At 44.7% G+C, this 27,350-nt stretch overlaps 1 protein-coding gene across 19 annotated transcripts in view; it reads left to right on the plus strand.

Annotated features, from left to right (window-relative positions):
• Positions 1 to 27,350, plus strand: part of LOC106604876 (protocadherin gamma-C5) — a 174,320-nt gene that overhangs the window by 103,810 nt on the left and 43,160 nt on the right. Inside the window, exon 1 of one of the 19 annotated variants that reach the window (XM_082975197.1) lies at positions 684 to 3,513. The exons of 12 other annotated variants lie outside the window; for them this stretch is intronic. In XM_082975197.1, the coding sequence (XP_082831323.1) occupies positions 1,099 to 3,513 (2,415 nt within the window). In that variant the 5' untranslated portion in view covers positions 684 to 1,098. Of the gene's footprint in view, positions 1 to 683; positions 3,514 to 4,049; positions 6,632 to 7,493; positions 10,326 to 10,399; positions 13,290 to 25,016 lie in introns of those variants that run through there. 6 more of the 19 variants (XM_014199983.3, XM_014199986.3, XM_045718205.2 and 3 more) reach the window with 6 other exon arrangements.

A 27,350-nucleotide genomic window follows, 5' to 3' on the forward strand; every position in this document is an offset into this window, starting at 1 on the left:
TGAAGTGCTCTCGGAGTTCACTGACTTTACGCACGACAAGGAGTACAATGACAACCTGACTTTTTACTTAGTCTTGGCTTTGGCTGTTGTCTCATTTCTGTTCATCACATGTTTAGTGGTTATTATATCAGTGAAAATATACAGACGGAGACAGTGTCGCATCTTCTATCATTCCAATCTCCCGGTTATTCCGCATTATCCACCGCGTTACGCAGACACTTTGGAGAAAAGGAATTCTACAGCACGTGTACAATTACGAGGTGTGCAGGACGACTGACTCCAGAAAGAGTGACTGTCAGTTCGCCAGACCCTGTAGTCAGAACGTACTGATAATGGACCCCAGTTCTACAGGGACGATGCAGCGGATGCAGAGTGAACAGAACATCCTGGATGAACCAGACTCCCCACTAGAGGTCTGTTATATTTGAGTCATTATCTTTTCCATAAAACTATATGTTTCACGTGTCTGTCTAAATGCATCTGCGATTGTATCTGTTTAATATCTAGTATGTGTCGTACCTGGGGACTTTCCATGGTCAGAAATGCTCTTCGTTCTACTTATGGGGCCATTTCAGCACCATGGTCATGGACAGCGGCTCTTGTCAAATAGGGTTTATTTCAATGCGTAGCAAATAGTTTCCTATTGTAGAATATTTTCATGCAACGTGTATTTTACTAGACCTTGTTTGTTAATATCTCACTGACCTTGTTTTGTCATATATACATTGGCGTATATGTTGATGTAATAACAATACGGCATTTTATCGTTTGTAAACTCAAATCTTCCCAAGTACGTTGTACTGTTTTTATTTTGTGTAGTTCAGTGCATTGAACTCAGAGGGACGCTGTTGGTCAGTGTGTTGCCAGTTTTAATGCAGATTTACAGCAGTACCACCCCCATCATCTCGATATATTAGAGAGAGAAAGATCCGCACGCAGAGCGCTGTAGTCCGGGCTATAGAGAACACCGTGACACCGAGCTGCGATTCTTTTGTTACACAGTGGTGGAGTTTGGGCACGTTTTATGTTGATGTTTTTCACTGGAATCTAATGGAACATTACAGACTTCTTTGTGGATTATAGCGTTTGTATTCTTTCATGGTGAAGGGGAAAATGTCGGACAGAACAATGACACGGCAAGTACTGTTGTTTATCTCGGTCCTCTCTCTCAGTTCAGTGCACGGGCAGGTCAGTTACTCCATTCCGGAGGAAATGGCGAAAGGCTCTTTAGTCGGTAACATAGCGCAGGATTTGGGTTTAGATATCAAAAGACTGAAATCAGGTAAAGCTCGTATTTATACTGGAGACAGCGCAGAATACATCGAGCTGAATAAAGAAAGGGGAGTTCTCCTTATCAGAGAGAGAATAGACCGTGAAGCTCTCTGCGGACAGACGACGCCTTGCGCACTGCATTTCCAGCTTATTCTGGTGGATCCGATGGAATTTTACAGCATTAACGTTGAGGTAACAGATGTAAACGATAATGCTCCGCTTTTCAAAAAGCGAGAAATGAAATTCAGAATTAGTGAGTCGGCCGTTACTGGAGCGAAATTTGCGCTAGAGAGGGCAATGGATCTGGATGTTGGTATTAATGGCCTCCAAAGCTATTCACTAAAACCGACCGATCATTTCATCCTGAAACTACAAAACCAACCTGATGGCGGAAAGACGGTGGAAATGGTTTTACAGAAACCTTTAGATCGAGAGAAACAGGACCAGCTGTCCTTAATATTAACCGCAATAGACGGAGGTGATCCTCAGCTGTCTGGAACAGTGCAGATTCATATTACTGTACTAGACGCCAATGATAATGCACCTGTTTTTACACAGGCTATCTACAAGGCTACCCTAAGAGAGAACTCGGCTAAAGGCACAGTTGTAGTATCAGTCAGTGCGTCAGATAGTGATGAAGGTTCTTACGGTAAAGTAACATATTCGATTTCCAATTCCCTCGACGATGTGTCTGAATTGTTTGAAATGAATGGGGACAATGGAGAAGTTAGACTTATAGGAAATATTGATTATGAAAAGGCACGACAATACCAAATACATGTACAGGCCAGTGATGCCGGAGGGCTCACCGAATCGTGTAAAATCATGGTCGAAGTCCTTGATACAAATGACAATATACCAGCCATTAATGTGATGTCGAAGTCTAGTGCCATACCGGAAGACATTAAACTTGGCACGGTTGTGACTATGATTAATATTCAAGACCCAGACTTCGGTGAAAACGGCAAAGTTCAGTGCTCAATAAACGAGAACATTCCCTTTGCGATGAAATCAACATCGAATAATTTCTTTACTGTAGTAACTGATAGTGACTTGGACCGAGAGAGAGACTCTGAGTACAACATCAGTGTGACGTGCTCTGATGAGGGCGTGCCCTCGCTCTCCAGCAGCGTCACTCTCACCTTACAGATATCAGATGTGAACGACAACGCGCCTGTTTTTGAGAGGAGCTCATATGAGGCCTACATTATAGAAAACAACACACCGGGCCTCTGTATATTCACAGTGAAAGCCAGAGACGCTGACTGGAACCAGAATGCCCGTGTTTCTTACATACTGGAGGACTCCTCGATTAACGGAGTTCCCGTCTCCTCATATGTGTCCGTTAGTGCTGATAGTGGAGTAATACATGCAGTGCGCTCTTTTGACTACGAGCAGATCAAGGATTTCCAGTTCCGCGTAAAAGCGCAGGATGGAGGCTCCCCTCCTCTCAGTAGCAATGTGACTGTGAAAATAATGATCCAGGACCAGAACGACAACGCGCCTCAGGTTCTGTACCCAGTCCAGACTAGCAGCTCTCTGGTGGCTGAAATGGTGCCTCGTTCAGCAGATGTGGGCTATCTTGTTACTAAAGTGGTGGCTGTTGATGTGGACTCTGGACAGAATGCCTGGCTCTCGTATAAACTGCAGAAAGCGACAGACAGGGCGCTGTTTGAAGTGGGCTTACAGAATGGAGAAATAAGAACTATACGCCAAGTCACTGATAAAGACGCTGTGAAACAAAGGCTCACTGTTGTAGTGGAGGACAACGGGCAGCCCTCTCGTTCAGCTACAGTCAATGTTAACGTGGCGGTGGCGGACAGCTTCCCTGAAGTGCTCTCGGAGTTCACTGACTTTACGCACGACAAGGAGTACAATGACAACCTGACTTTTTACTTAGTCTTGGCTTTGGCTGTAGTCTCATTTCTGTTCATCACCTGTTTAGTGGTTATTATATCAGTGAAAATATACAGATGGAGACAGTCTCGCATCCTCTATCATTCCAACCTCCCGGTTATTCCGTATTATCCACCGCGTTACGCAGACACTTTGGGGACAGGAACTCTACAGCACGTGTACAATTACGAGGTGTGCAGGACGACTGACTCCAGAAAGAGTGACTGTCAGTTCGCCAGACCCTGTAGTCAGAACGTACTGATAATGGACCCCAGTTCTACAGGGACGATGCAGCGGATGCAGAGTGAACAGAACATCCTGGATGAACCAGACTCCCCAATAGAGGTCTGTTATATTTGAATAATTTTTATTTTCCCTAAAACTGTATGTTTCATATATGTCTAAATGTAGGCTATCGGTGATTTCACCTGTTTGAAATCAAGCCTGTGTACCTGGGAAGTTTCCATGGTCATAAATGCTCTATATTCCACTAATATGTGGCCATTTCAACACCACGGCGTTGGACAGCGGTGGTTTGCAAATAATCTGTATTTCAATCAGAGAGCCTGCAGTTTTCTAAAGTAACAGTTTCACTTAACATGTATTATCTTTAGACCTTGTTTGTTCACATATCATTGACATATTGGTTTTCATTTATCATTAATACATTGGCCTGTTTGTGTTGTTAGCATAGTTGTACTGTGTTTTATAGTTTGGAGACTCCAACTTTACCAAGTGTGTTCGAATATATATATTTTTTTGCAAAAGTATATCAGTAGTTCAGTGGATTGAACTCAGAGGGACGCTGTTGGTTAGTGTGTTGCAGTTCCATAGCAAATTTGTCGCAGTACCTCCCCCATCATCTCGTTATATTAGACAGAGACAGAGCGGCGCACAGTCCGGGTTACAGAGAACACTAATACCGACATACAGAGCTGCGATTCTCTTGTTCCAAAATGGTTTATTGCTGAATCATTTACCTTTGATGTTTTGAACTAGAAACGAATGCAATATTACTGACTTATTTACGGATTTTATAACCTGCTTGTTGTTTCATGGTGAAGGGAAAATGTCGGACAGAACAATGACACGGCAAGTACTGTTGTTTATCTCGGTCCTCTCTCTCAGTTCAGTGCACGGGCAGGTCAGTTACTCCATTCCGGAGGAAATGGCGAAAGGCTCTTTAGTCGGTAACATAGCGCAGGATTTGGGTTTAGATATCAAAAGACTGAAATCAGGTAAAGCTCGTATTTATACTGGAGACAGCGCAGAATACATCGAGCTGAATAAAGAAAGGGGAGTTCTCCTTATCAGAGAGAGAATAGACCGTGAAGCTCTCTGCGGACAGACGACGCCTTGTGCACTAGATTTCCAGATCATTCTAGAGAACCCGATGGAATTTTATAGCATCACAATTGAGGTAACCGATGTAAACGATAATGCACCTGTGTTCATAAAGAGTGAAATGAAATTCAGAATTAGTGAGTCGGCCGTTACTGGAGCGAAATTTGCGCTAGAGAGGGCAATGGATCTGGATGTTGGTATTAATGGCCTCCAAAGCTATTCACTAAAACCGACCGATCATTTCATCCTGAAACTACAAAACCAACCTGATGGCGGAAAGACGGTGGAAATGGTTTTACAGAAACCTTTAGATCGAGAGAAACAGGACCAGCTGTCCTTAATATTAACCGCAATAGACGGAGGTGATCCTCAGCTGTCTGGAACAGTGCAGATTCATATTACTGTACTAGACGCCAATGATAATGCACCTGTTTTTACACAGGCTATCTACAAGGCTACCCTAAGAGAGAACTCACCAAAGGGCACCGTTTTAATTTCTGTCAGTGCGTCTGATTCTGATCAAGGTTCCAATAGTGAAATACGTTATTCGATTTCCAATTCACAGGATGGTAATCACGAATTGTTTGAAATAAATGAGGATAACGGTGCGGTGAGATTAGTAGGAAATATTGATTATGAAAAGGCACGACAATATCAAATACATGTACAGGCCGGTGATGATGGAGGCCTCACCGATTCTTGTAAAATCATGGTCGACGTCGTTGATGAAAATGATAACAAACCAGCTATTAATGTGATGTCGAAGTCTAGTGTTATATCAGAGGACATTAAAGCTGGTACTGTTGTGACAATGATAAACATTCAAGATCCAGACTCCGGCGAAAATGGCATTGTCCAGTGCGCGATAAACGAAAACATTCCCTTTATAATGAAATCGACATCTGTTAATTTCTTTACTGTAGTAACTGATAGTGACTTGGACCGAGAGAGAGACTCTGAGTACAACATCAGTGTGACGTGCTCTGATGAGGGCGTGCCCTCGCTCTCCAGCAGCGTCACTCTCACCTTACAGATATCAGATGTGAACGACAACGCGCCTGTCTTTGAGAGGAGCTCATATGAGGCCTACATTATAGAAAACAACACACCGGGCCTCTCTATATTCACAGTGAAAGCCAGAGACGCTGACTGGAACCAGAATGCCCGTGTTTCTTACATACTGGAGGACTCCTCGGTTAACGGAGTGCCAGTCTCCTCATATGTGTCCGTTAGTGCTGATAGTGGAGTCATACATGCAGTGCGCTCTTTTGACTACGAGCAGATCAAGGATTTCCAGTTCCGCGTAAAAGCGCAGGATGGAGGCTCCCCTCCTCTCAGTAGCAATGTGACTGTGAAAATAATGATCCAGGACCAGAACGACAACGCGCCTCAGGTTCTGTACCCAGTCCAGACTAGCAGCTCTCTGGTGGCTGAAATGGTGCCTCGTTCAGCAGATGTGGGCTATCTTGTTACTAAAGTGGTGGCTGTTGATGTGGACTCTGGACAGAATGCCTGGCTCTTGTATAAACTGCAGAAAGCGACAGACAGGGCGCTGTTTGAAGTGGGTTCACAGAATGGAGAAATAAGAACTATACGCCAAGTCAATGATAAAGATGCTTTGAAACAAAGGCTCACTGTTGTAGTGGAGGACAACGGGCAGCCCTCTCGTTCAGCTACAGTCAATGTTAACGTGGCGGTGGCGGACAGCTTCCCTGAAGTGCTCTCGGAGTTCACTGACTTTACGCACGACAAGGAGTACAATGACAATCTGACTTTTTATTTAGTCTTGGCTTTGGCTGTAGTCTCATTTTTCTTTATTGTGTCCATCATAGCCATCCTGTCAGTGAAATGCTACAGATGGAGACGTGAGCGCATGTTTTACAAATCCAACGGGAATCTCCCAGTTATTCCGTATTACCCGCCCCTTTACGCAGACGTTGGAGGAACAGGTACTCTGAGACACGTGTATAATTACGAGGTGTGTGGAACTACTGACTCCAGAAAGAGTGATATGAAATACGTCAGACCTTACAGTCAGAGCGTCATTAGTCTGGACGGAACACAGACACTCCCCCACGCGCAGAGGGACAATCTGACCATTGATAATGAGGATAACCAGGTGAGCATGATTAATCGACTCTCATAACCTCCGAATATTAACGATGTCACTGTTTTTCGTTTCATAATCTTACACTTCAATGATTTCACAAGCAAATATTTTTTTGGTTCGTTGCCCTGATTATTTTCCAAATATTGTGTAGTTGGCTTCACACTTGAACGTCTGAATTGTGATTCCTATGGATTGCTTTACTCCAATTATCTTATTGGCAGCTTTCCGTTATGATCATGCTTGTATTGCGCATTCAGTGATAGTATATAATGGTCTAATTGTAACAAGCAAATAGTTCACGCTCATCAGTTAATGTGTTGTGTATAAAAGCTCAAATACAATGGTGTAAAGTGCTTAATAAGTAAAAATACTTTTAAGTATTACTTCAGTAGTTTTTGGGGTATCTTTACTTTACTATAAATATTTTTGCCTACTTTTACTCCACTACATTCTTAAGGAAAATAATGTGCTTTTAACTCCATCCGTTTTCCCTGACACCCAAAAGTACTCGTTACATTTTGAATGCTTAGCAGGACAGGAAAATGATCTAATTCACACACTTATCAAGAAAACAACCCTGGTCATTCCTACTGCCTCTGATCTGGCGGACTCACCTGCTTCGTTTGTAAATGATTTCTGAGAGTTGACGCGTAACCCTGGCTATCCATGAAAAAAAAGAATAACTAGAACATTTTGCTTTGCTTAATATAAGGAATTTAAAATGATTTATACTTTTACTTTTGATACTTATTAACTAAATGTAAAACCTAATACTTTCAGACTTTTGCTCAAGTAGTATTTTACTGGGTGACTTTCACTTTTACTTGAGTCATTTTCTATTAAGGTATCTTTACTTCCACTCAAGTACGACAATTGGGTACTTTTTGCACCACTGCTTAAATATAAGGTAAATGGTCACTGTTATCATGCCTTTATAACAGTGCATACGTATTGGGGTGTGGATATGCGTATATTACGCATGGTTGAAGAGCATATGTGTTTTGCATATTGTGTGTGTACTTTACACTCCTGAACTCAGAGGGACGCTGTTGGTCAGTGTGTTGCAGTTTTAGAGCAGATTTGCAGTAGTACCTCCCCCATCATCTCGATATATTAGAGAGAGAAAGATCCGCACGCAGAGCGCTGTAGTCCGGGTTACAGAGAACACTAATCACGGATACCCCGAGCTGCGATTCTTTTGTTCCAAAGTGGTGGACTTGGGGCACATCTTTCTTGGATTTTTTATACCACGAAAGCTAATGGAATTTTACAGAATTACTTACGGATTATAACGTGTGCAATCTTTGAGAAAATGTCGGACAGAACAATGACACGGCAAGTACTGTTGTTTATCTCGGTCCTCTCTCTCAGTTCAGTGCACGGGCAGGTCAGTTACTCCATTCCGGAGGAAATGGCGAAAGGCTCTTTAGTCGGTAACATAGCGCAGGATTTGGGTTTAGATATCAAAAGACTGAAATCAGGTAAAGCTCGTATTTATACTGGAGACAGCGCAGAATACATCGAGCTGAATAAAGAAAGGGGAGTTCTCCTTATCAGAGAGAGAATAGACCGTGAAGCGCTCTGCGGACAGACGACGCCTTGTGCACTGCATTTTCAGATTATTCTGGAGAATCCAATGGAGTTGTTTCAAATAACTATAGAGATCACAGACATCAATGACAACGCTCCGAGCTTTAAAAAGAATGAGAAACGTTTTGAGATCAGCGAATCAGCTGTGATTGGATCTAAATTCGTGTTAGAGAAAGCCGGGGATGCAGACATAGGTTTAAATGGTCTTCAAAGCTACTCGCTGAAACCCACAGACAATTTCGATTTGAAACTGGAAAATCAGGTCGACGGGAGTAAAAAAGTAGAAATGGTTTTACGGAAACCTTTAGATCGAGAGAAACAGGAACAGGTATCTTTAGTCTTAACTGCTATAGATGGAGGAGAGCCTCGGCTGTCTGGTACTGTGCAGATACACGTCACTGTGTTAGATGCGAACGACAACGCTCCGGTTTTTACGCAGCCGGTTTATAAGGCAACTATAACAGAGAATTCCCCCAAAGGCACCTATTTGACGACAGTTAGTGCATCTGATGCAGACAAAGGCTCAAATGGTGAAGTGTCTTATTCCATATCGAAAAATATGGATAGTGTATCGGACATTTTTCATATACATGCAAATGGAGAGGTGACATTGGTCGGCATGGTTGACTTTGAAAAAGCCAAACATTACCAAATAGATATCGAAGCAATAGACAATGGTGGTCTATCAGATTCCAGTAAGGTAATAGTTGATGTTATCGACATCAATGACAATGCTCCAGTAATCAGTGTACTTTCGATATCTAGTTCAACACCAGAGGACTCACTTCAAAATAAGGTCGTAGCTATGTTCAGCGTCCACGACCCTGACTCTGATAGTTACGGGCAGGTACACTGTGGTATAAATGAAAATATTCCCTTCACCATTAAATCTACATCTAATGGATTCTATAGCCTAGTAACTGACAGTGACTTGGACCGAGAGAGAGACTCTGAGTATAACATCAGTGTGACGTGCTCTGATGAGGGCGTGCCCTCGCTCTCCAGCAGCGTCACTCTCACCTTACAGATATCAGATGTGAACGACAACGCGCCTGTCTTTGAGAGGAGCTCATATGAGGCCTACATTATAGAAAACAACACACCGGGCCTCTCTATATTCACAGTGAAAGCCAGAGACGCTGACTGGAACCAGAATGCCCGTGTTTCCTACATACTGGAGGACTCCTCGGTTAACGGAGTGCCAGTCTCCTCATATGTGTCCGTTAGTGCTGATAGTGGAGTCATACATGCAGTGCGCTCTTTTGACTACGAGCAGATCAAGGATTTCCAGTTCCGCGTAAAAGCGCAGGATGGAGGCTCCCCTCCTCTCAGTAGCAATGTGACTGTGAAAATAATGATCCAGGACCAGAACGACAACGCGCCTCAGGTTCTGTACCCAGTCCAGACTAGCAGCTCTCTGGTGGCTGAAATGGTACCTCGTTCAGCAGATGTGGGCTATCTTGTTACTAAAGTGGTGGCTGTTGATGTGGACTCTGGACAGAATGCCTGGCTCTCGTATAAACTGCAGAAAGCGACAGACAGGGCGCTGTTTGAAGTGGGATTACAGAATGGGGAAATAAGAACTATACGCCAAGTCACTGATAAAGATGCTGTGAAACAAAGGCTCACTGTTGTAGTGGAGGACAACGGGCAGCCCTCTCGTTCAGCTACAGTCAATGTTAACGTGGCGGTGGCGGACAGCTTCCCTGAAGTGCTCTCGGAGTTCACTGACTTTACGCACGACAAGGAATACAATGACAACCTGACTTTTTACTTAGTCTTGGCTTTGGCTGTAGTCTCATTTTTCTTTATTGTGTCCATCATAGCCATCCTGTCAGTGAAATGTTACAGATGGAGACGAGATCGCATGTTTTACAAATCCAACGGGAATCTCCCAGTTATTCCGTATTACCCGCCCCTTTACGCAGACGTTGGAGGAACAGGTACTCTGAGACACGTGTATAATTACGAGGTGTGTGGAACGACTGACTCCAGAAAGAGTGATATGAAATACGTCAGACCTTACAGTCAGAGCGTCATTAGTCTGGACGGAACACAGACTCTCCCCCACGCGCAGAGGGACACACTGATCAATGATGACGGTGATAACCAGGTGAGAACATCATCGGCATATATTTTCTTTTTCATGCGCGCTACGGTTTGAGTCATCAATGGCGTTTGATTTCAATCAAAGGTTTAAGCCTCCATGTGTCGATATCAAAAAAAGAAATGTATCATACAAAACTTCTGATGAAGGCAAGGGTTTTTGACGTTTGCAGGGGTTTGGACATTTCACATTTTATCATTTTCATTTCTGCCTGTTATATATCATCTAAAACATCGTTGACAATTTATGGCATTCTGCTATTCATTTGTGCCGATATTTCTGCAATATGTATTCATCGCTCTAAGGGTCGCTGTTGGTTAATGTTGGATGTAAGGCTCGGGCGTTAGTAGATCCTCCCTCTCCTGTTTCAATCAAAAACAGTGCAGCGGACTCCCCTTCTATATTATAAGAACTAGCCTCTTAAAAGAGCGCACACAATCGTTGGGGACGTGTTGGTGACACAATATTCGTTATTGTGAAAACGTTTTTTTTTTTTTTTTAAATCGTATTGTTTTCATCCTGACGAGTCTGATGATGGACGTTCTTTGTTGTCATGGCGCAGGGAGAACCAGCTCGCGGACATGGACATGGCAGACATGGCTCGTGCTTTTTATCTGTCTCTGTGGCGCAGGGGTAGCGCGCGCCCAGGTCCGTTATTCCATCCCAGAAGAGATGGCGAAGGGCTCGCTCGTGGGGAATATCATGCAGGATCTGGGTTTGGATGTTAAAAGGCTGAAATCTGGTCGAGCTCGGATCTTTACCGAGGACAGCAGTGAGTACATCGGTCTGAATACGGATAAAGGGACGCTGGTGGTGAAAGAAAGGATAGACCGAGAGGAGCTGTGCGCCCAAGTGTCTCCCTGCTCTCTGCATTTCCAGATCATCGTTGAAAATCCGATGGAGCTCCATCGAATTGATGTGGAAATATTAGATATCAACGACAATGCTCCTGCTTTTGAGAGGAAGGAAATCAGATTCGAGATAAGTGAATCTGCTCCTCCCGGTGCTCGGTTCTCGTTAGACAGTGCTAAAGACCCCGATGTAGCCATAAATACTCTCCAGACATACCAACTGAATCCCACCGATCATTTTAGATTGAACACCCTGTCTCGTCCTGATGGGACAAAATATGTCGAAATGGTTCTTCAGATCGCTCTTGATAGAGAAAAGCAGGAAGAGCGTCAATTAATCTTAACTGCTTATGATGGCGGGACCCCGCAGAAATCTGGCTCAGTCAAAATCAACGTAATTGTCTTAGATGCAAACGACAATTCTCCAGTGTTCAGCAAGTCTGTGTACAGGGTAACCTTACCAGAGAATGCATCAAAAGGCACCGTTGTCTTGAGAGTCAGTGCAACTGATGCAGATCAAGGAGCAAACGGTGAGGTGACGTATTCGTTTTCTCGGAGTACTGGTAGTAGCGCGTCAAGCTTGTTTAATGTTGACACATTTTCAGGCGATATTACAGTTAATGGCATGCTTGACTATGAAAAAGTAAAACATTATGAGATAGATGTGGAGGCTGCAGACAAAGGGGGTTTAACAGACACCGGTAAAGTGCTTATTGAAATCACTGACGTAAACGACAATGCACCAGTGATTAGCGTAATTTCCTTCTCCAACCCTATTCCCGAGGACTCTGCCCCGGAGACGGTCATAGCCATGCTCAATATCAAGGACTTAGACTCAGGTAAAAACGGTCAAGTGAAGTGTTCTATTAGTCCTGATTTACCATTCGGTATAAAGTCATCCTCTACAAATTTCTACAGTTTAGTTTCTGATCAGGCATTGGACCGTGAAACTGTGTCTGAATATAACATAACAATAACAGCCGCTGATGAAGGGTCTCCGCCTTTTTCCACTAATAAGACAGTGACACTGAAAATATCAGATGTGAATGACAACGCCCCCCTGTTTCCACGACAGTCGTACACAGCTTACGTTGTTGAGAATAACCCACCTGGAATGTCAATATTTTCTGTCAAGGCCAGTGACAAAGACTCTGGCAACAACGCGCATATTTCATATTTGCTCGATGATTATCAAGTAAATGGATGGTCGGCGTCTGCGTGCGTTTCAGTGAATGCAGAGAGTGGGGCGATTCTTGCTGTGCGTTCTTTCGATTATGAGCAAATGAAAGAGTTCCAAATTCGCGTAAAAGCGCAGGATGGAGGCTCCCCTCCTCTCAGTAGCAATGTGACTGTGAAAATAATGATCCAGGACCAGAACGACAACGCTCCTCAGGTTCTGTACCCAGTCCAGACTAGCAGCTCTCTGGTGGCTGAAATGGTGCCTCGTTCAGCAGATGTGGGCTATCTTGTTACTAAAGTGGTGGCTGTTGATGTGGACTCTGGACAGAATGCCTGGCTCTCGTATAAACTGCAGAAAGCGACAGACAGGGCGCTGTTTGAAGTGGGTTCACAGAATGGAGAAATAAGAACTATACGCCAAGTCAATGATAAAGATGCTTTGAAACAAAGGCTCACTGTTGTAGTGGAGGACAACGGGCAGCCCTCTCGTTCAGCTACAGTCAATGTTAACGTGGCGGTGGCGGACAGCTTCCCTGAAGTGCTCTCGGAGTTCACTGACTTTACGCACGACAAGGAGTACAATGACAATCTGACTTTTTATTTAGTCTTGGCTCTGGCTGTAGTCTCATTTTTCTTTATTGTGTCCATCATAGCCATCCTGTCAGTGAAATGCTACAGATGGAGACGAGATCGCATGTTTTACAAATCCAACGGGAATCTCCCAGTTATTCCGTATTACCCGCCCCTTTACGCAGACGTTGGAGGAACAGGTACTCTGAGACACGTGTATAATTACGAGGTGTGTGGAACTACTGACTCCAGAAAGAGTGATATGAAATACGTTAGACCTTACAGTCAGAGCGTCATTAGTCTGGACGGAACACAGACTCTCCCCCACGCGCAGAGGGACAAACTGATCAGTGACGTTTCAGAAAGTCAGGTGAGCATTGTAACTTACCAGTGGAAAAAAAACGAATATCCTTGTAACATGCTTACAAGAACAGGTGGTTAGCTAGGCCGTACATGTACCTACTAATTATACACACATCTTTGTGTGTCAACTTTGATAACAGAATGGTGCCTGTACCAGGTATTAGGTCCTCACATTCCGCTATACGCACCCTGGAATAATACCCTTTGTGATATAGGCAATGGTGGAAAAAAGTACTCAATTGTTATACTTAAGTAAAAATACCTAAATAGAAAATGACGCAAGTGAAAGTCACCCAGTAAAATACTACTTGAGTAAAAGTCTAAAAGTATTTGATTTTATGCATACTTAAGTATCAAAAGTAAAAGTATAAATCATTTCAAATTAAGCAAACCAGACAGCACCATTTTCTTGTTCTTTATTTATTTACGGATAGCCAGGGGCACACTCCAACACTCAGACGTAATTGACAAATGAAGCATTTGTGTTTAGGGAGTCCGCCAGATCAAAAGCAGTAAGAATGACCAGGGATGTTCTTTTGATAAGTGTGTGGATTTAAAAAAAGAATATATGTCCTGCTAAGCATTCAAAATTTAACGAGTACTTTTGGCTGTCAGGGAAAATGTATGGAGTAAAACTTAGTTCACTACATTCCTGAAGAAAATGATGTAAAAGTTGTCACAAATATAAATGGTAAAGTAAAGTACAGATATCCCCAAAAGCTACTTAAGTAGTACTTTAAAGTATTTTTACTTAAGTACTTTACACCACTGAATATAGGCTACCATAGTGTTGCCAAAGACTGCCTTGTGAGCCAAAACAGCAAACCTATTTTTACCGGTATAGAGACATGATCTTATGGAATACGGCAGGTAGCCTAGTGGTTAGAGCATTGGACTAATAACCGGAAGGTTGCAAGATCGAATCCCGGAGCTGACAAGGTAAAAATCTGTCGTTCTGCCCCTGAACAAGGCAGTTAACCTGCTGTTCCTAGGCCTTCATTAAACATAAGAATTTGTTCTTAACTGACTTGCCTGGTTCAATAAAAACATATAGGGACATATAGAGCACTGCTGGTGAAGGGGCCACACACAGTAGATGAATAAAGGACTGTGGCTGGACTGGGCTGTGGAGAAGCATCACTGCAGAGGTTTTTTTTCTCGCTCTCTCACACACATTGCACTATTTTTCACTGACCTAGTTTCCTCTCTCTCACACGCCGCCGTTATATTCCTGTCTGTGAACTGTGCAGAGGATGAGAGAGGGATGAAGGGCGGGAGAGGAGATCATATTGAGGAGTGGTAGGGAAGGAGAGAGGAAAGGGCTTTAGAGGTGGAAAACGTGATGACTGAAGGATTTAGGATGGAGAGAGGGAGAGGCAGTAGCAGGGAGCCCGGAGAGAGGGAGAGGCAGTAGCAGGGAGCCCGGAGAGAGGGAGGGGCAGTAGCAGGGAGCCCGGAGAGAGGGAGAGGCAGTAGCAGGGAGCCCGGAGAGAGGGAGAGGCAGTAGCAGGGAGCCCGGAGAGAGGGAGAGGCAGTAGCATGGAGCCCGGAGAGAGGGAGAGGCAGTAGCAGGGAGCCCGGAGAGAGGGAGAGGCAGTAGCAGGGAGCCCGGAGAGAGGGAGAGGCAGTAGCAGGGAGCCCGGAGAGAGGGAGAGGCAGTAGCAGGGAGCCCGGAGAGAGGGAGAATGCGGGGGAGGGTAGGAAGAGACCGTGTTGTAGTTTACCTCATCCGCCGTTCATGCGCAGCAGCACCCGCGTTAGTGATGCACGGCAGCCATTTTGCACCACAAGCTGCAGGGTTTGCAGAGGAAGAGGTTATGAGGAGAGCATAAGGTGGGAAGGGGTTGGCTAAACGACTATAAATAATTGAAAGGGTTGAGGTTATGCTTAATGAGGCAGATAGAAAGCGATATATGGGGGAAAGATGGAAGAAGTGAGGGAAAGGAAGCTATATGAGAGCTCAGCAAAGGCAAGAGGAGGAGAATGAATGAGGTGGAGCGCTGAAGGGAAAGAGAGAACAAGAGAGGAGGAGGAGGGAGATGGAGAGACAGAACGATAAGAAGACATTGCTCCATTTCTGAATATGGTGCAGGTCACATGTTTGCATCACTGAGGAGAGCTCTGTATTCATTTTCTTCTACCCCTCCTTCCCCCCTCTCACCGCAGACAGCATCATAAAGGGCTTATAATAGCCCCGTGGCCCGCAGGCCTCCATATTTACTGGGTAGCACACACACACAGGAGAGGAAATGCCCTCCATATGGCTCTCGCATGCATCCCATAATACTAACCCCACACCCCAGGCCACCGCCACACACAGGAAGTAATCAGGACAGCCGATAGGCTACCTCCTAATATAGGTGACAGTAACCCTCATTTTCACAAGGTTGCGATGCTAGTACAGGTCAATGTGAGTACATACATTAGTAGGTTGTAATGATGTTGTTGTAGGGGTAGAGATGTTATGTAATGTTAGATGGTGGTGGTGCAGTTGACCCAGTTGCAGTGGGTGTACGTCTATAGATAGGTGGTGTGGCAGAATCACTGGTGCATGACCGATAAAGGCACAGGCATATAGGCTGTCTACCTGGTATAATTAAGCAATAAGGCACAGGGGGGGGGGGGGTGTGGTATATGGCCAATATACCACGGCTAAGTGCTGTTCTTATGCACGGCGCAACACGGAGTGCCTGGATACAGCCCTTAGCCGTGGCCATATACTAAAAACTTCTGAGGTGCCTTATTGTTATTATAAACTGGTTACCAACGTAATGAGAGCAGTAAAAATACATGTTTTGTCATGCCTGTGGTATACGGTCTGATATACCACAACTGTCAGCCAATCAGCATTCAGGGCTCGAACCACCCAGTTTATACGGCATAGGCTCAGTAAGAGTGTGTGTTCACTGTTTATGTGTAGAAGAGTAGCACATGGCTCTCATAAACATCTGGCACGACACAGAAATGCTTGAGGTTTTATTGAGGAAACCTCTGTCCCTCTGGAAACAGTCTATCATCATTATCACCCCACATCTGTGTCCACTTTGTCCATTTTAACCACATTTTACCACTAAACCCCGGTTCTCAGGCTCATTAGCGAGGAAGGCTTTACTATGGACCGTAAATCCGGGAACTCACTGTGTGTCTGTGCGGGTCAGACTCCACCGACCCATACACCCCTACGTCCAGTCTGGTTCAGTTCAGTCCAGTGTATCCATGTGGGAGACCTATGATTTCTTGCTTCTGGTTCTGATCCCCACTTGGATGAACTCTGAACTGTAGAACAGTGGTTTTCCCTCTGAGGAAGGATTTAGCAAACCACTACCTTGACAGCCATTTTGGATCCCACCCTGAGCCAAGGGCCTGTAGTTTCCTGACCTTGTGATCATCCACAGTGCCATGGGAAGAAGCTGCTTCCCCACAGCCCCAGGCTGTTGCTCATACTGTGCTTCCTTCCTCAACGGCCCAGCCGTCTGGTGTGCAGCTGTTTCTGCAGCAGTGCGTTGCTATGATTAACGTTGGATGTTGGATTTTTGAGCAGTGTTTATGATTGGTGTGTATGGTGATCAGGATGCACTGAGCTGTGTGTGTTTCTTAACTAGTATTCTGGAAAGTGGGGTTGGAAGATCTAATCTGCTTCCCCAGCTTCGCCTGCCCCATCACAAGGTCCTTGATTAGATATCAGGCATATCTGGTAGATTTGTGATTGACCTCATCCTCTATCACACACATCTGCTCACACTCAAACATTCTCACTCACTTCACTGGGAATCTGCTATGGGGAGTTAAAACAGCACTGCTGGGTTTTTTTTTACCAACTCTAGCCATAAGTCTGTGTAGTAGCTTTGTGTGATGTGATGTAAGGAGAAGCGGGAACAGGGAGTGAACCCATCCATTATCCATTCCTTACACCCTCTGCAACTTTTATGGAATCACTCAAACAGTATGAGGTCATGTCAGTTCAGTTTTGGATGATGGAGGCCATTGGAGGGAGGTAAATCTGCCTGTTCTGTTCTGTACCCCTGAATCTTAACATCTTTTCACTCGGTCTATTCCAGTCATTACACTAAACCCCCAGGCTCTTCTCCCTGGCCTGGCAGTAGAAGTGTCCTGTTTCCCTGCAGTGTCCTTGGATGTGTGCTACCGGGCCCAGGCTGTGTCTCAATAGTCTAACGCAGCTTTCGGTCCTATCGGCCCAGGCTGTCTCTCAATAGTCTGGAGCAGCTTCCTCTCATTTGTCTGTCTGCACTGATGTGAAAGAGAGGGTCAGGTAGCTGAGATATAGCTGAGATATGCTATACTGCGTTCACCTATCCTATGTTTTCAGGTCTCTGAGGGTGAAGGAGAGCGGCAAGTAGCCTAGTGGTTAAGTGCGTTGGGCCAGTAACCGAAAGGTTGCTGGTTTGAATCCCAGAGCCGGCTAGGCGAAATATCTATTGGTGTGGCCTTGAGCAAAGGCACTTAACCCGAATTGCTCTTGTAAGTCGCATCTGCTAAACGTATGGAGAGGAAGCTACTTCAGACCTTTGCGGTGTACTCATAAAGAGAGAGAATGACTGGTGGTCTATCATGCAAAATATTTCCTCTGTGTGCAGGCCTGAATAGAAGCGAGGCAGTTTTGGCTCTGATGATGGGGCAGATGTCCTCTCGACACTAACACCAGATGCGTTTTGTTTTTCTGGATGTCTAGCCCGCATTTTTTGTACTTGATGCACATGTGCTTCCCTTTTCAGCTAGCTAAAAGCTAGCCAGTTGGAGTGTGTGTGTGTGTGTTCTTCTGTTTGTACCACCGCACGGTAAAGCAACGCACGAGTTGAACATTTTTAACGAATGCTGTACACAGAACGCACCGCAGCCTAGTGCGGCATCCTCAATTTAACGGCGTGGACTACTCCGTAGAACGAGTGACTTTCGCCGGAACGCAAAGAGTTTGACGCATCTGGTGGACATGAGACCTAAGGGCTCTATTCAGCGTGCATGGCCGGAAGTTCACTGTTACAGCGTGAACTTCCGCGTAAGCGGAGACTGCCTTCACGGTAAACGCCGCATATGTCGGCTCAATCAGAAATGACCGTTCAAATATTAGCGCGCAATCTGTACCGCTTCAGCCTGGCCTATTGAGCAATGTACATGGATCTGGACACTTGCATACATTAAGGACAGGCCTACATACTCCATCCAAACACATATTATATTGTTGTAGGTCAGTGGTACCCAAACTCTTTCAAACGGGCCCCCGTTCCATCATTGGGAAACATACATGGGGTGGAGAGAACATATTGCAGTTGAAAGCTCATTTGTGTGTTCATGTGTTGGTGATGGAATGAGTAGAAGGGAGAGTCGGTCAAGGACTGATTCGGACAAGGCGCTAAATGATATGACAAGCGATAGTTTATTCAGAGTGAAGATATTTGGTACAGCGTGCACGGACTCGTTCCAGTAGCTCTGAGGGAGCCAGCGGAAGAGAGCCCCTAAAACAGTTTGTTTACATGTTTTATACAACACAGAAAGTAGGTTGAGTCTTGAAGTCCCGATCCTCTGGTTGGCTCAGGTCCAGGCGTTGTCACCGTCGATTGGCTCCATCTGTTCATGCGTCTTCCTGCGATCTTGCACAATGTTCTGATGATGTTAGGTTTCTGTCAAATCTTCTAAGTCTGGGTGTGAGTGCCTTGGATAAGCTATGGCTTGTGTGTGTGTGTTCCTGTTTTCACAGGGTCGAGCATGCCAGACACTGTTGCTGTTATCACGAGATGGGGCCCCCCAGGCTTGTGGTTGGGCCAGTTCCTATTATGTGCTGCAAGTGGAAACATCAGTTTGCTTGTGTAAGCTGCATTGAGACATAACTAGTTGGTTAGTGGAAAACATGTGTAATAGCTGCAATTCATGGTAATAACGTTTGTTAGCTTGGTGCATGTTAGAGGCACACTAAGTAGAAAATCTTACAAATTCTTACACATGTGATATCTGATTGACACAAACGTTACAACAAAATCAATGGGTTAAGAAAACCTAGCTAAGAAACATAAGCAGACATGGGCTAGTTGACCTGGGCATTTCCGACAAGTTATAAAACGCTCTCTAAGGTATACAATGACTGATATAAAAAGAGAGCATTACCCAATTTCAACTTGCAACTTGTGTATTGTACTCTTACAGCTTTCAAGACTAAATGGACTGCCCAAATGAGTTCCTTTAAAACAGAAAGTGTGTGTGGGCTCTATTGATATCTACGCACTGATTGTTTGTGTTTGGATATATGGTTGTTACTTTTCCAGTAGTGAATGAAGCCTGGTGAGTTTTTACAGGCTGATCCTCTGGAAAGGATTACACCAGGGATTATACAGGGCAGTGGAACAGTGGGGCTCAGCCAGACTTGTCTTATACGTCACACACACACACTCATACACACCGTCGGAGTCGCACACAATACACACTGCGACGCAACGCACACATTTGCACAATAGCGGCACATGCACAGCATACACACACACACACACACACACACACACACACACACACACACACACACACACACACACACACACACACACACACACACACACAAACACAAACACACTGTGTGTGTGTGTGTGTGTGTGTGCGCGTAGCTGTGTATGACGCTGTTCTGGTCTGTCAGGCTGGGTAGACTCACCACTGCCATTTTTCTGTGATCTGAAAACCAGGTCGAGTGATTCATTCAGTCAGACCCTGAGGCTGAGCCCTGACAACCACCAGCAGGAAGAAGGAGTTACTGTGGGGTATGAACTATATGCTTATTGTGTATGTAATCATTATGACTATTATGGTGATCACAAGATGGTCATTGATGCCAGTATTAACAGTGGTCGTGTCAATGATGCCAGTATTGTCACGATCATCAGTGATGATGTCTATGGAGAAAGGTCATAACAATAGTGATGATTTTGATTCAACATGTACACTGAATATACAAACATTAGGAACACCTTCCTAATGAGTTGGCCCTCAGAACGACCTAAATTCTTCGGGGCGTGGACTCTACAAGGTGTTGAAAGCGTGCCACAGGGATGCTGGCCCATGTTGACTCCAATGCTTCCTATAGTTGTGTCAAGTTGGCTGGATGTCCTTTGGGTGGTGAACCATTCTTGATACACACAGGAAACTGCTGAGTGTGAAAAACCCAGCAGTGTTGCAGTTCTTGACACAAACCAGTGCGCCTGGCACCTACTACCATACCCCGTTCAAAGGCACTTTAATATTTTCTCTTGCCCGTTCACCCTCTGAATTGCACACATACACAATCCATGTCTCAGTTGTCTCAAGGCTTAAAAATCATTATTTAACCAGTCTCCTCCCATTCTTCAACACTGATTGAAGTGGATTTAACAAGTGACATCAATAAGGGATCATAGCTTTCACCTGGATTCAGCAGGTCAGTCTATGTCATGGAAAGAGGGGGTGTTCTTAATGTACTCCGTGTATGTTTGTAGCAAGGAATGTTTGTTGGCGAGCTGTATCCTTTATTAGGCACTGTGGATTTGTCTGTCCTTTTCTCTCCTCTTTCTTTCTGTTCTCGTTGTTTCTCTGCTTCCCTCCCCTCCCCCTCTCCAGCTGCACCATTCTGCTGCAGTGAGTGAGAGAGCGATGGAGGAGAGAGCGCGAGAGCTCTCCTCTGTTCTGTGTATAAACCCACGGTGCATTCAGGCGTCCCAAAGTCACATCTGTGTTTCGCTGCGTGGTTTCAATCAGAAGAAGATGCTCTTTCTTCTGGTGAACAGGACTCTTCATGTAGCTAGTCAATATGGTAACACCGCTTTCCACAAGCCTGTAACATTCTTCTGTTAGACACGCCACTAACTTTGTTGGCATCTTTGTGAGTGATACATTATTATAAGAAAGGACAGGAAGGTTCATGGGTAATCTGTTCATTTTTCTCTTCCTCCCTCCATGCTGTTTTTCTTACAGCTCCTTTTTTTTCTTGGCTCTCTGGAAGAGAGGTGGGATGTGTTGCCGTAGCAACAAGCTGACTCACTGTCAGGACCGTACCATTGTGGTTTGGTCCACAGGGGGGCAGCAGTAGACGCAGGGTCTGGTGTCAGATAGGATACAGGCAGCTGTTGGTTTAAAGGGGGCAGACACACCCCTGTTTAGGACACAGAGGTGCAGTGTCCTCGGGCTCTGGCCTGGATTGGTAGGGGAGGGGGGAGAGAGAGGGTGTATGACAGGGTGGGGTGGGGGTAGGTTGAAGGCTCTACCTCTCTGTTTCCGTAAAATGGACGCTGCCCTGGCCTGATTGCCTCTCACTGTTGCTCTGACTGGGACTGTGAAAACACTGTCTAAAATAAGTCCACAAGGCTCTGTGGAGGTTGTGCTGTTTTATTATAGGGTGTACAGTTATTTCTTATTGACTGATACATGTGTATTCTTGTGTGTGTGTGTGTGTGTGTGTGTGTGTGTGTGTGGCTGTGCACAAGAACTCACATGTACACATTGTGTATCTAACATAGTGGTTATCTGTGTTATTATAATGATCGCATTCATATAACTCCTATTCATATTCACTGTAACATTCCAGCTATAGGGTGTGTTGACCATCGTTGGCCGAAGCTTCGTTCTGCCTTGTCTGGAACGCTGAACACACACACACACACACACACACACACACACACACACACACACACACACACACACACACACACACACACACACACACACACACACACACACACACACAGCGTGAAAGCATCTCCTTAATTAAGCATACAGCATCCCTGGGCATCGCCTAGAGTCCCTCTGCTGTTGCTGTGTAGGAGCTGTTCCTCTGCAGCATGGCAGTGTGCTGTACTGCAGTGTAGTGATGTTATCCTGCCGCTCTGGGAGAGAACACCCCCCATGGACTCATTGTGTCTGAAATGGCAACCTATTCTCTATATAGTTTATTACTTTCAACCAGCTACCCATAGGGCTTTGGTAAAAAAAAGTTGTGCACTATATAGGGAAGAGGGTACCATTTGGGGGACACACTTAGTCTCCTTCAAAATGGTGCTATCATCGTCCTGGCTGGGACATGCAGATGAGATACTGCACTGCTCATGCTCCTGTTACAGAGGGACTGGGCCAATTGTTGTATTTCTCTTTTATTTATTAAGTGTTCTTCTCCCTCCCTCACTCTCTCTCCCCTCCCCTCTCTCTCTTTCTCTGCTCCTCTATCCCTATGTGTCATGCCCTATGCTCTCTACTTCCCTTTCTCTCCACAAATGAACAAGCACACCTCACAAAATGCAACAGGAGACACAAGCGAAGACACACCGTGATATCGGAATTTGACTGAATAACTATTTTGTTGTTTGCGTTGCGTTTACGTTCGCCCACCTTTCTGTGCCACACACACGCAAACAGACACATAAACGAGACACACCTGTGACACATAACGAGCTACGGCGACGGCATTCTGGGACGTCATCATTAGGGCACATATCACAGGTATCGCAATGCAAATCGACACAGTCACCACCTCTGGAACCAATCGAGGCTACATTACCAATGTAAGGTGAAGGGTGAGTATCAGGGATGTCTCTGTCCCGGGACTCTCTTTTGTCTGCTGATCATCCATCTAAACCCACGTCTCGTTTGTCTCTCTGTTCTTCTCTTCCATGTCTTCCCTTCGCTGCTGTTGCTGACGTGTCTCCTGTCATCCTCCGTCTCTCCAAACAAGGTAAGAAATACTTTCAGTAATAATGACTCCACCATTCACAAGACAATAGACAGTAAACACATCCATGACCTTACTGATTCTGACTGGAAGTAAGACAAACAAAAAGACCACCGCTGTGATCCGTAGACACATGCACTCAGCACTGACTGAGTGAGTGTTATTCCACTCACATTTGGGGGATGCATCTCACTTAACACTCCTGTTGTGTTCGTTTCATGTTAATTCATTCTGTGTTCCCGGTCCAAAATGACCGCCCCATTATAGCTGATTATAAATCCATAATAATACATATATTATCATCTAATGTTGTGTTAGATGTTTTTATCAACTTAAGTTCTTGTGAACATTTCAAGTTTTGAACTTCTATTTGCTATTTATGGCTTGTAAGCCTCATTGACCTGAGCTCATACAACTCGTTTTTGAGTAAAAAAAAAAGCATAATGTATAGATTATTATTTTGACTATAACAAATACTTAGATGAAACATATTGTGCTATTTATCACAGACTACTTTGTGTCAAAGTTTAACAAGGACTCTCTCCTCCTCACCAGTGTCATGATCAAAGATATGATCAAGAGCCTCATATATAGTATATTGTTTGGTCATTGTGCTGCCACAGAATGAATTGTGAGCAAGGCCTCAAAAAAAGCTTTATATACCAGAACTGTGAGAAAAGTTGAAACAATGTTGTGATTGTTTGTGAGACTGCCAACAAGTGTGGTTCCCATGGGGGAAAGATTATATTGGGGAAAGGTTCCCGTGGGGGTTGCCATGGAAGCCAAGAAGGGGAGTGAGGGGTGTGTGTGTTGTGTGTGTGTGTGTGTGTGTGTGTGTGTGTGTGTGTGTGTGTGTGTGTGTGTGTGTGTGTGTGTGTGTTCAAACAGACATGCATGTGGGGGTCTGGGAGAGGAAGTGTGTCCATCTGATGAATGGGCATGTGCCTGAACTCAATTTTTCCACCAGGAGTGGACAAAGTCATGGAACCTTATGACAATCAGATTAAATGAACTACATTTCAGAGAGAACTTGTAAATCGGTCCAATTCGACCAGAACACAGCAGGAGGGTTAACATAATATGCATATGGACATAATAAACCATTTATTTGAAGCAGAATATAAAGCTTAATGAATCTGGGTAGCATTTTGTTTGTGGATGAGGTTTGATATGTGGGCCGAATCATCTGGTAGAGTTGAGTTGTAATATAGATTGGGAAAATGTACATGACAAACTTAAATCTCTGTAATAAATAAACGACGAGAGAGAGAGAGAGAGAGAGAGAGAGAGAGAGAGAGAGAGAGAGAGAGAGAGAGAGAGAGAGAGAGAGAGAGAGAGAGAGAGAGAGAGAGAGAGAGAGAGAGAGAGAGAGGAGAGAGAGAGAGAGAGAGAGAGAGAGAGAGAGAGAGAGAGAGAGAGAGAGAGAGAGAGAGAGAGAGAGAGAGAGAGAGAGAGAGAGAGAGAGAGAGAGAGAGAGAGGAGAGAGAGAGAGAGAGAGAGAGAGAGGAGAGAAGAGAGAGAGAGAGAGAGAGAGAGAGAGAGAGAGAGAGAGAGAGAGAGGAGAGAGAGAGAGAGAGAGAGAGAGAGAGAGAGAGAGAGAGAGAAAAGCCGCTCATTCCACCAGTATGCAGCAGCACGAGCTGGCCGCCTGTGTGGCGCTGTCCACCCGCGTGGTTCTGAAACACGCTCTAGAGCTCAGTGGCAGCATGCTCCCCCCTCTCCATCTACATCCGTGGCCTTGACGAGCACGGATTAACCAATAGCAAAGCTGATGCATTATTGTTTTCATATGAAGATACATTCGTTGTAGTATTGTGATATGATGTAGGTTACAGCTTGTGATTGTGTATAATGGTTAATGGTATCGAGTTTATTTATATATGTAATCTCTATTCAGCTCTCAGGTAATTAGTTCATGTCATGGAAATATTACAGTGGAGTGAATGAGTTCCAGGGTCTAACACATCAGATATGATTGACCAGTTCCTGGGTCCCAGGGTCTGTGTGTGAGAGAGAGAGAGAGAGAGAGAGAGAGGAGAGAGAAGCATGTCATCAGAGCAACCCTTTTCCTTTGCTCTCCAGACCTCCATACGGGTATTTTTTTTAAACCGGCTGTGCGATGTATTATTATTCTGAGCCACGTGGGTTGCTTTGACGACATACTCCTGCTGCGCTTGCTTTCTTTTACCACAGGACGGCAACGGAGAGCCTTTGTCACCCACACAGATATCAGGAAGCATTGAAACGGTGGGAATGCATATAGAATACTTCGAGAATAATGCTGTGTTGTGTGTGTGTGTCCTTACAGTCCCCGCGGTTCCATGAGTTGTTGCTTAATCCGTTTTTAAAAGGTCATTTTGCTGTTTGCTGGAGGAATCTGAGATGGAAGGGAGTTCCATACGATCATGGCTCTGTATAAATCTGTGCGTTGCCGTGAATTCGTTTTGGACATGGGGACTCTGACGAGACCCCTGGTGGCATGTATTGTGGGGTATAGATGGGTGTCTGAAAGGCTACTAATACTAAGTGATATGAATAGTATAGTAGCAGTACTAATAGTATTACACATTAAATGGAGTACTGTTTTTCTCTCATGTTGAATTGTTATGGTGCTTCATATGTTTCCCAATAGCTCGTATTTTCACTGTATAGCTTTAAATGACTGGTAAAATCCTGATTGGTAGCTTGTGTTAGGCGCTGTGCACCAATAGCATGCGGAACTGTACAAAGAGATCTACTCCCTCCCCCCAGCCTCAGCACCGTAAACCCTTACAATACTCAGAGCTGGAGGAGCGAGAGGGACGCGCCTAGACACAAAGCGTCTCCATCACTGTAAAATATGAGAGACATTGACATTCGATTACAGATTGATTATCACCACTCCTTCCGAATTTTGGGTGAAATAATATATTGGTTTTGATGTGTCGTGGAACAATGTGGAATAGACTGCCTGTGTGGCAGGTGCTGCTTTGGTGGCATCATTTCTTCCTCTTGTGGACTACAATAGACGGACAGACTCGCTACACCATCCCGGAGGAACTGAAACAGGGCTCTGTAGTAGGAAATCTAGCCAGAGATCTGGTTTTGGGACTATCTGAGATTTATCGTCGTAAATTACGAATAACCTCGGAAGCTGGTAAGCAGTATTTCAGTGTGGATCTGGGGAAAGGAGAGCTGGTCGTCATTGAAAGGATAGACAGAGAGGAACTGTGTGGACGAAGAGTTCCGTGTATTTTGCCTTTGGAGATAGTGATTGAAAATCCCTTGCAGCTTCACCGAGTTGATATTGAAATACAGGATATCAACGATAATTCTCCCAGCTTTCCGACCAAAGAAAAAGTATTAAAGATTGCAGAGTCAATAAACCCAGGCGCAAGATTTCCACTCGAAAGCGCACTGGATACTGATGTCGCTGCGAATACAATACGCTCATACACAATTAACAAAAACGACCATTTCAAATTGAATGTCAAAAATCACAAGGATGGTAGCAAAACCCCAGAACTGGTCCTTGAAAGGTCTCTGGACCGGGAGAAGCAACCTATCCATAAGCTTATTCTCACCGCTGTAGATGGGGGGGATCCAGTTCGTTCAGGAACCTCTGAGATTAGTATCATGGTACTTGATATTAACGATAACGCACCGCAGTTTGAGAGACAACTTTATGAGGCTAATGTTAACGAAAATGCAGCACCTGGCACTGAGATTTTACGAGTAAAAGCGACAGACCCGGACGAGGGACTAAATGGGGAGATAGAGTACGTATTTGGAGAACAGACGCCAGGCTCAGTGACTGCATTGTTTGATATAGATTCTTCGACAGGAGTGATTGTAATAAAAAAAAAACTCAACTATGAGCAGACGAGCTTATATAAATTTGACATAGTCGCTAAAGATAAAGGCAACCCGGAGATGGACGGGCATTGTGATGTTGAATTTAAAATGATTGATGTTAATGACAATATTCCAGAGATAATTGTGACGTCTCTAACGACACCTGTTCCAGAAGATTCACCCATCGGAACCGTGATAGCTTTGATAGGCGCCAAAGACTCCGACTCGGGGGACAATGGGAAGGTGCGGTTAAGCGTGTCACCAAAGTCTCCATTCAAGTTGAACCCGTCCGTATCCAAGCATTACACACTGGTAACTAATGCTCCTCTTGACCGTGAGCGTTACTCTCAGTATAGTATAGAAATCAGTGCCAGTGATTCAGGGAAACCCCCTTTATCCAGCAAGAAAACAATCATTGTTGATGTGTTAGATGTGAATGACAATCCGCCGCTTTTCTCTCAGCCCTCGTACACCGTGTACGTGAAAGAGAATTACACACCAGGGAAACTACTATGTTCAGTCTCCGCCACTGATTCAGACCTG

Source organism: Salmo salar, chromosome 05 (assembly GCF_965601325.2).
Source record: "Salmo salar chromosome 05, fSalSal1, whole genome shotgun sequence".
NCBI lineage: Eukaryota > Metazoa > Chordata > Actinopteri > Salmoniformes > Salmonidae > Salmo > Salmo salar.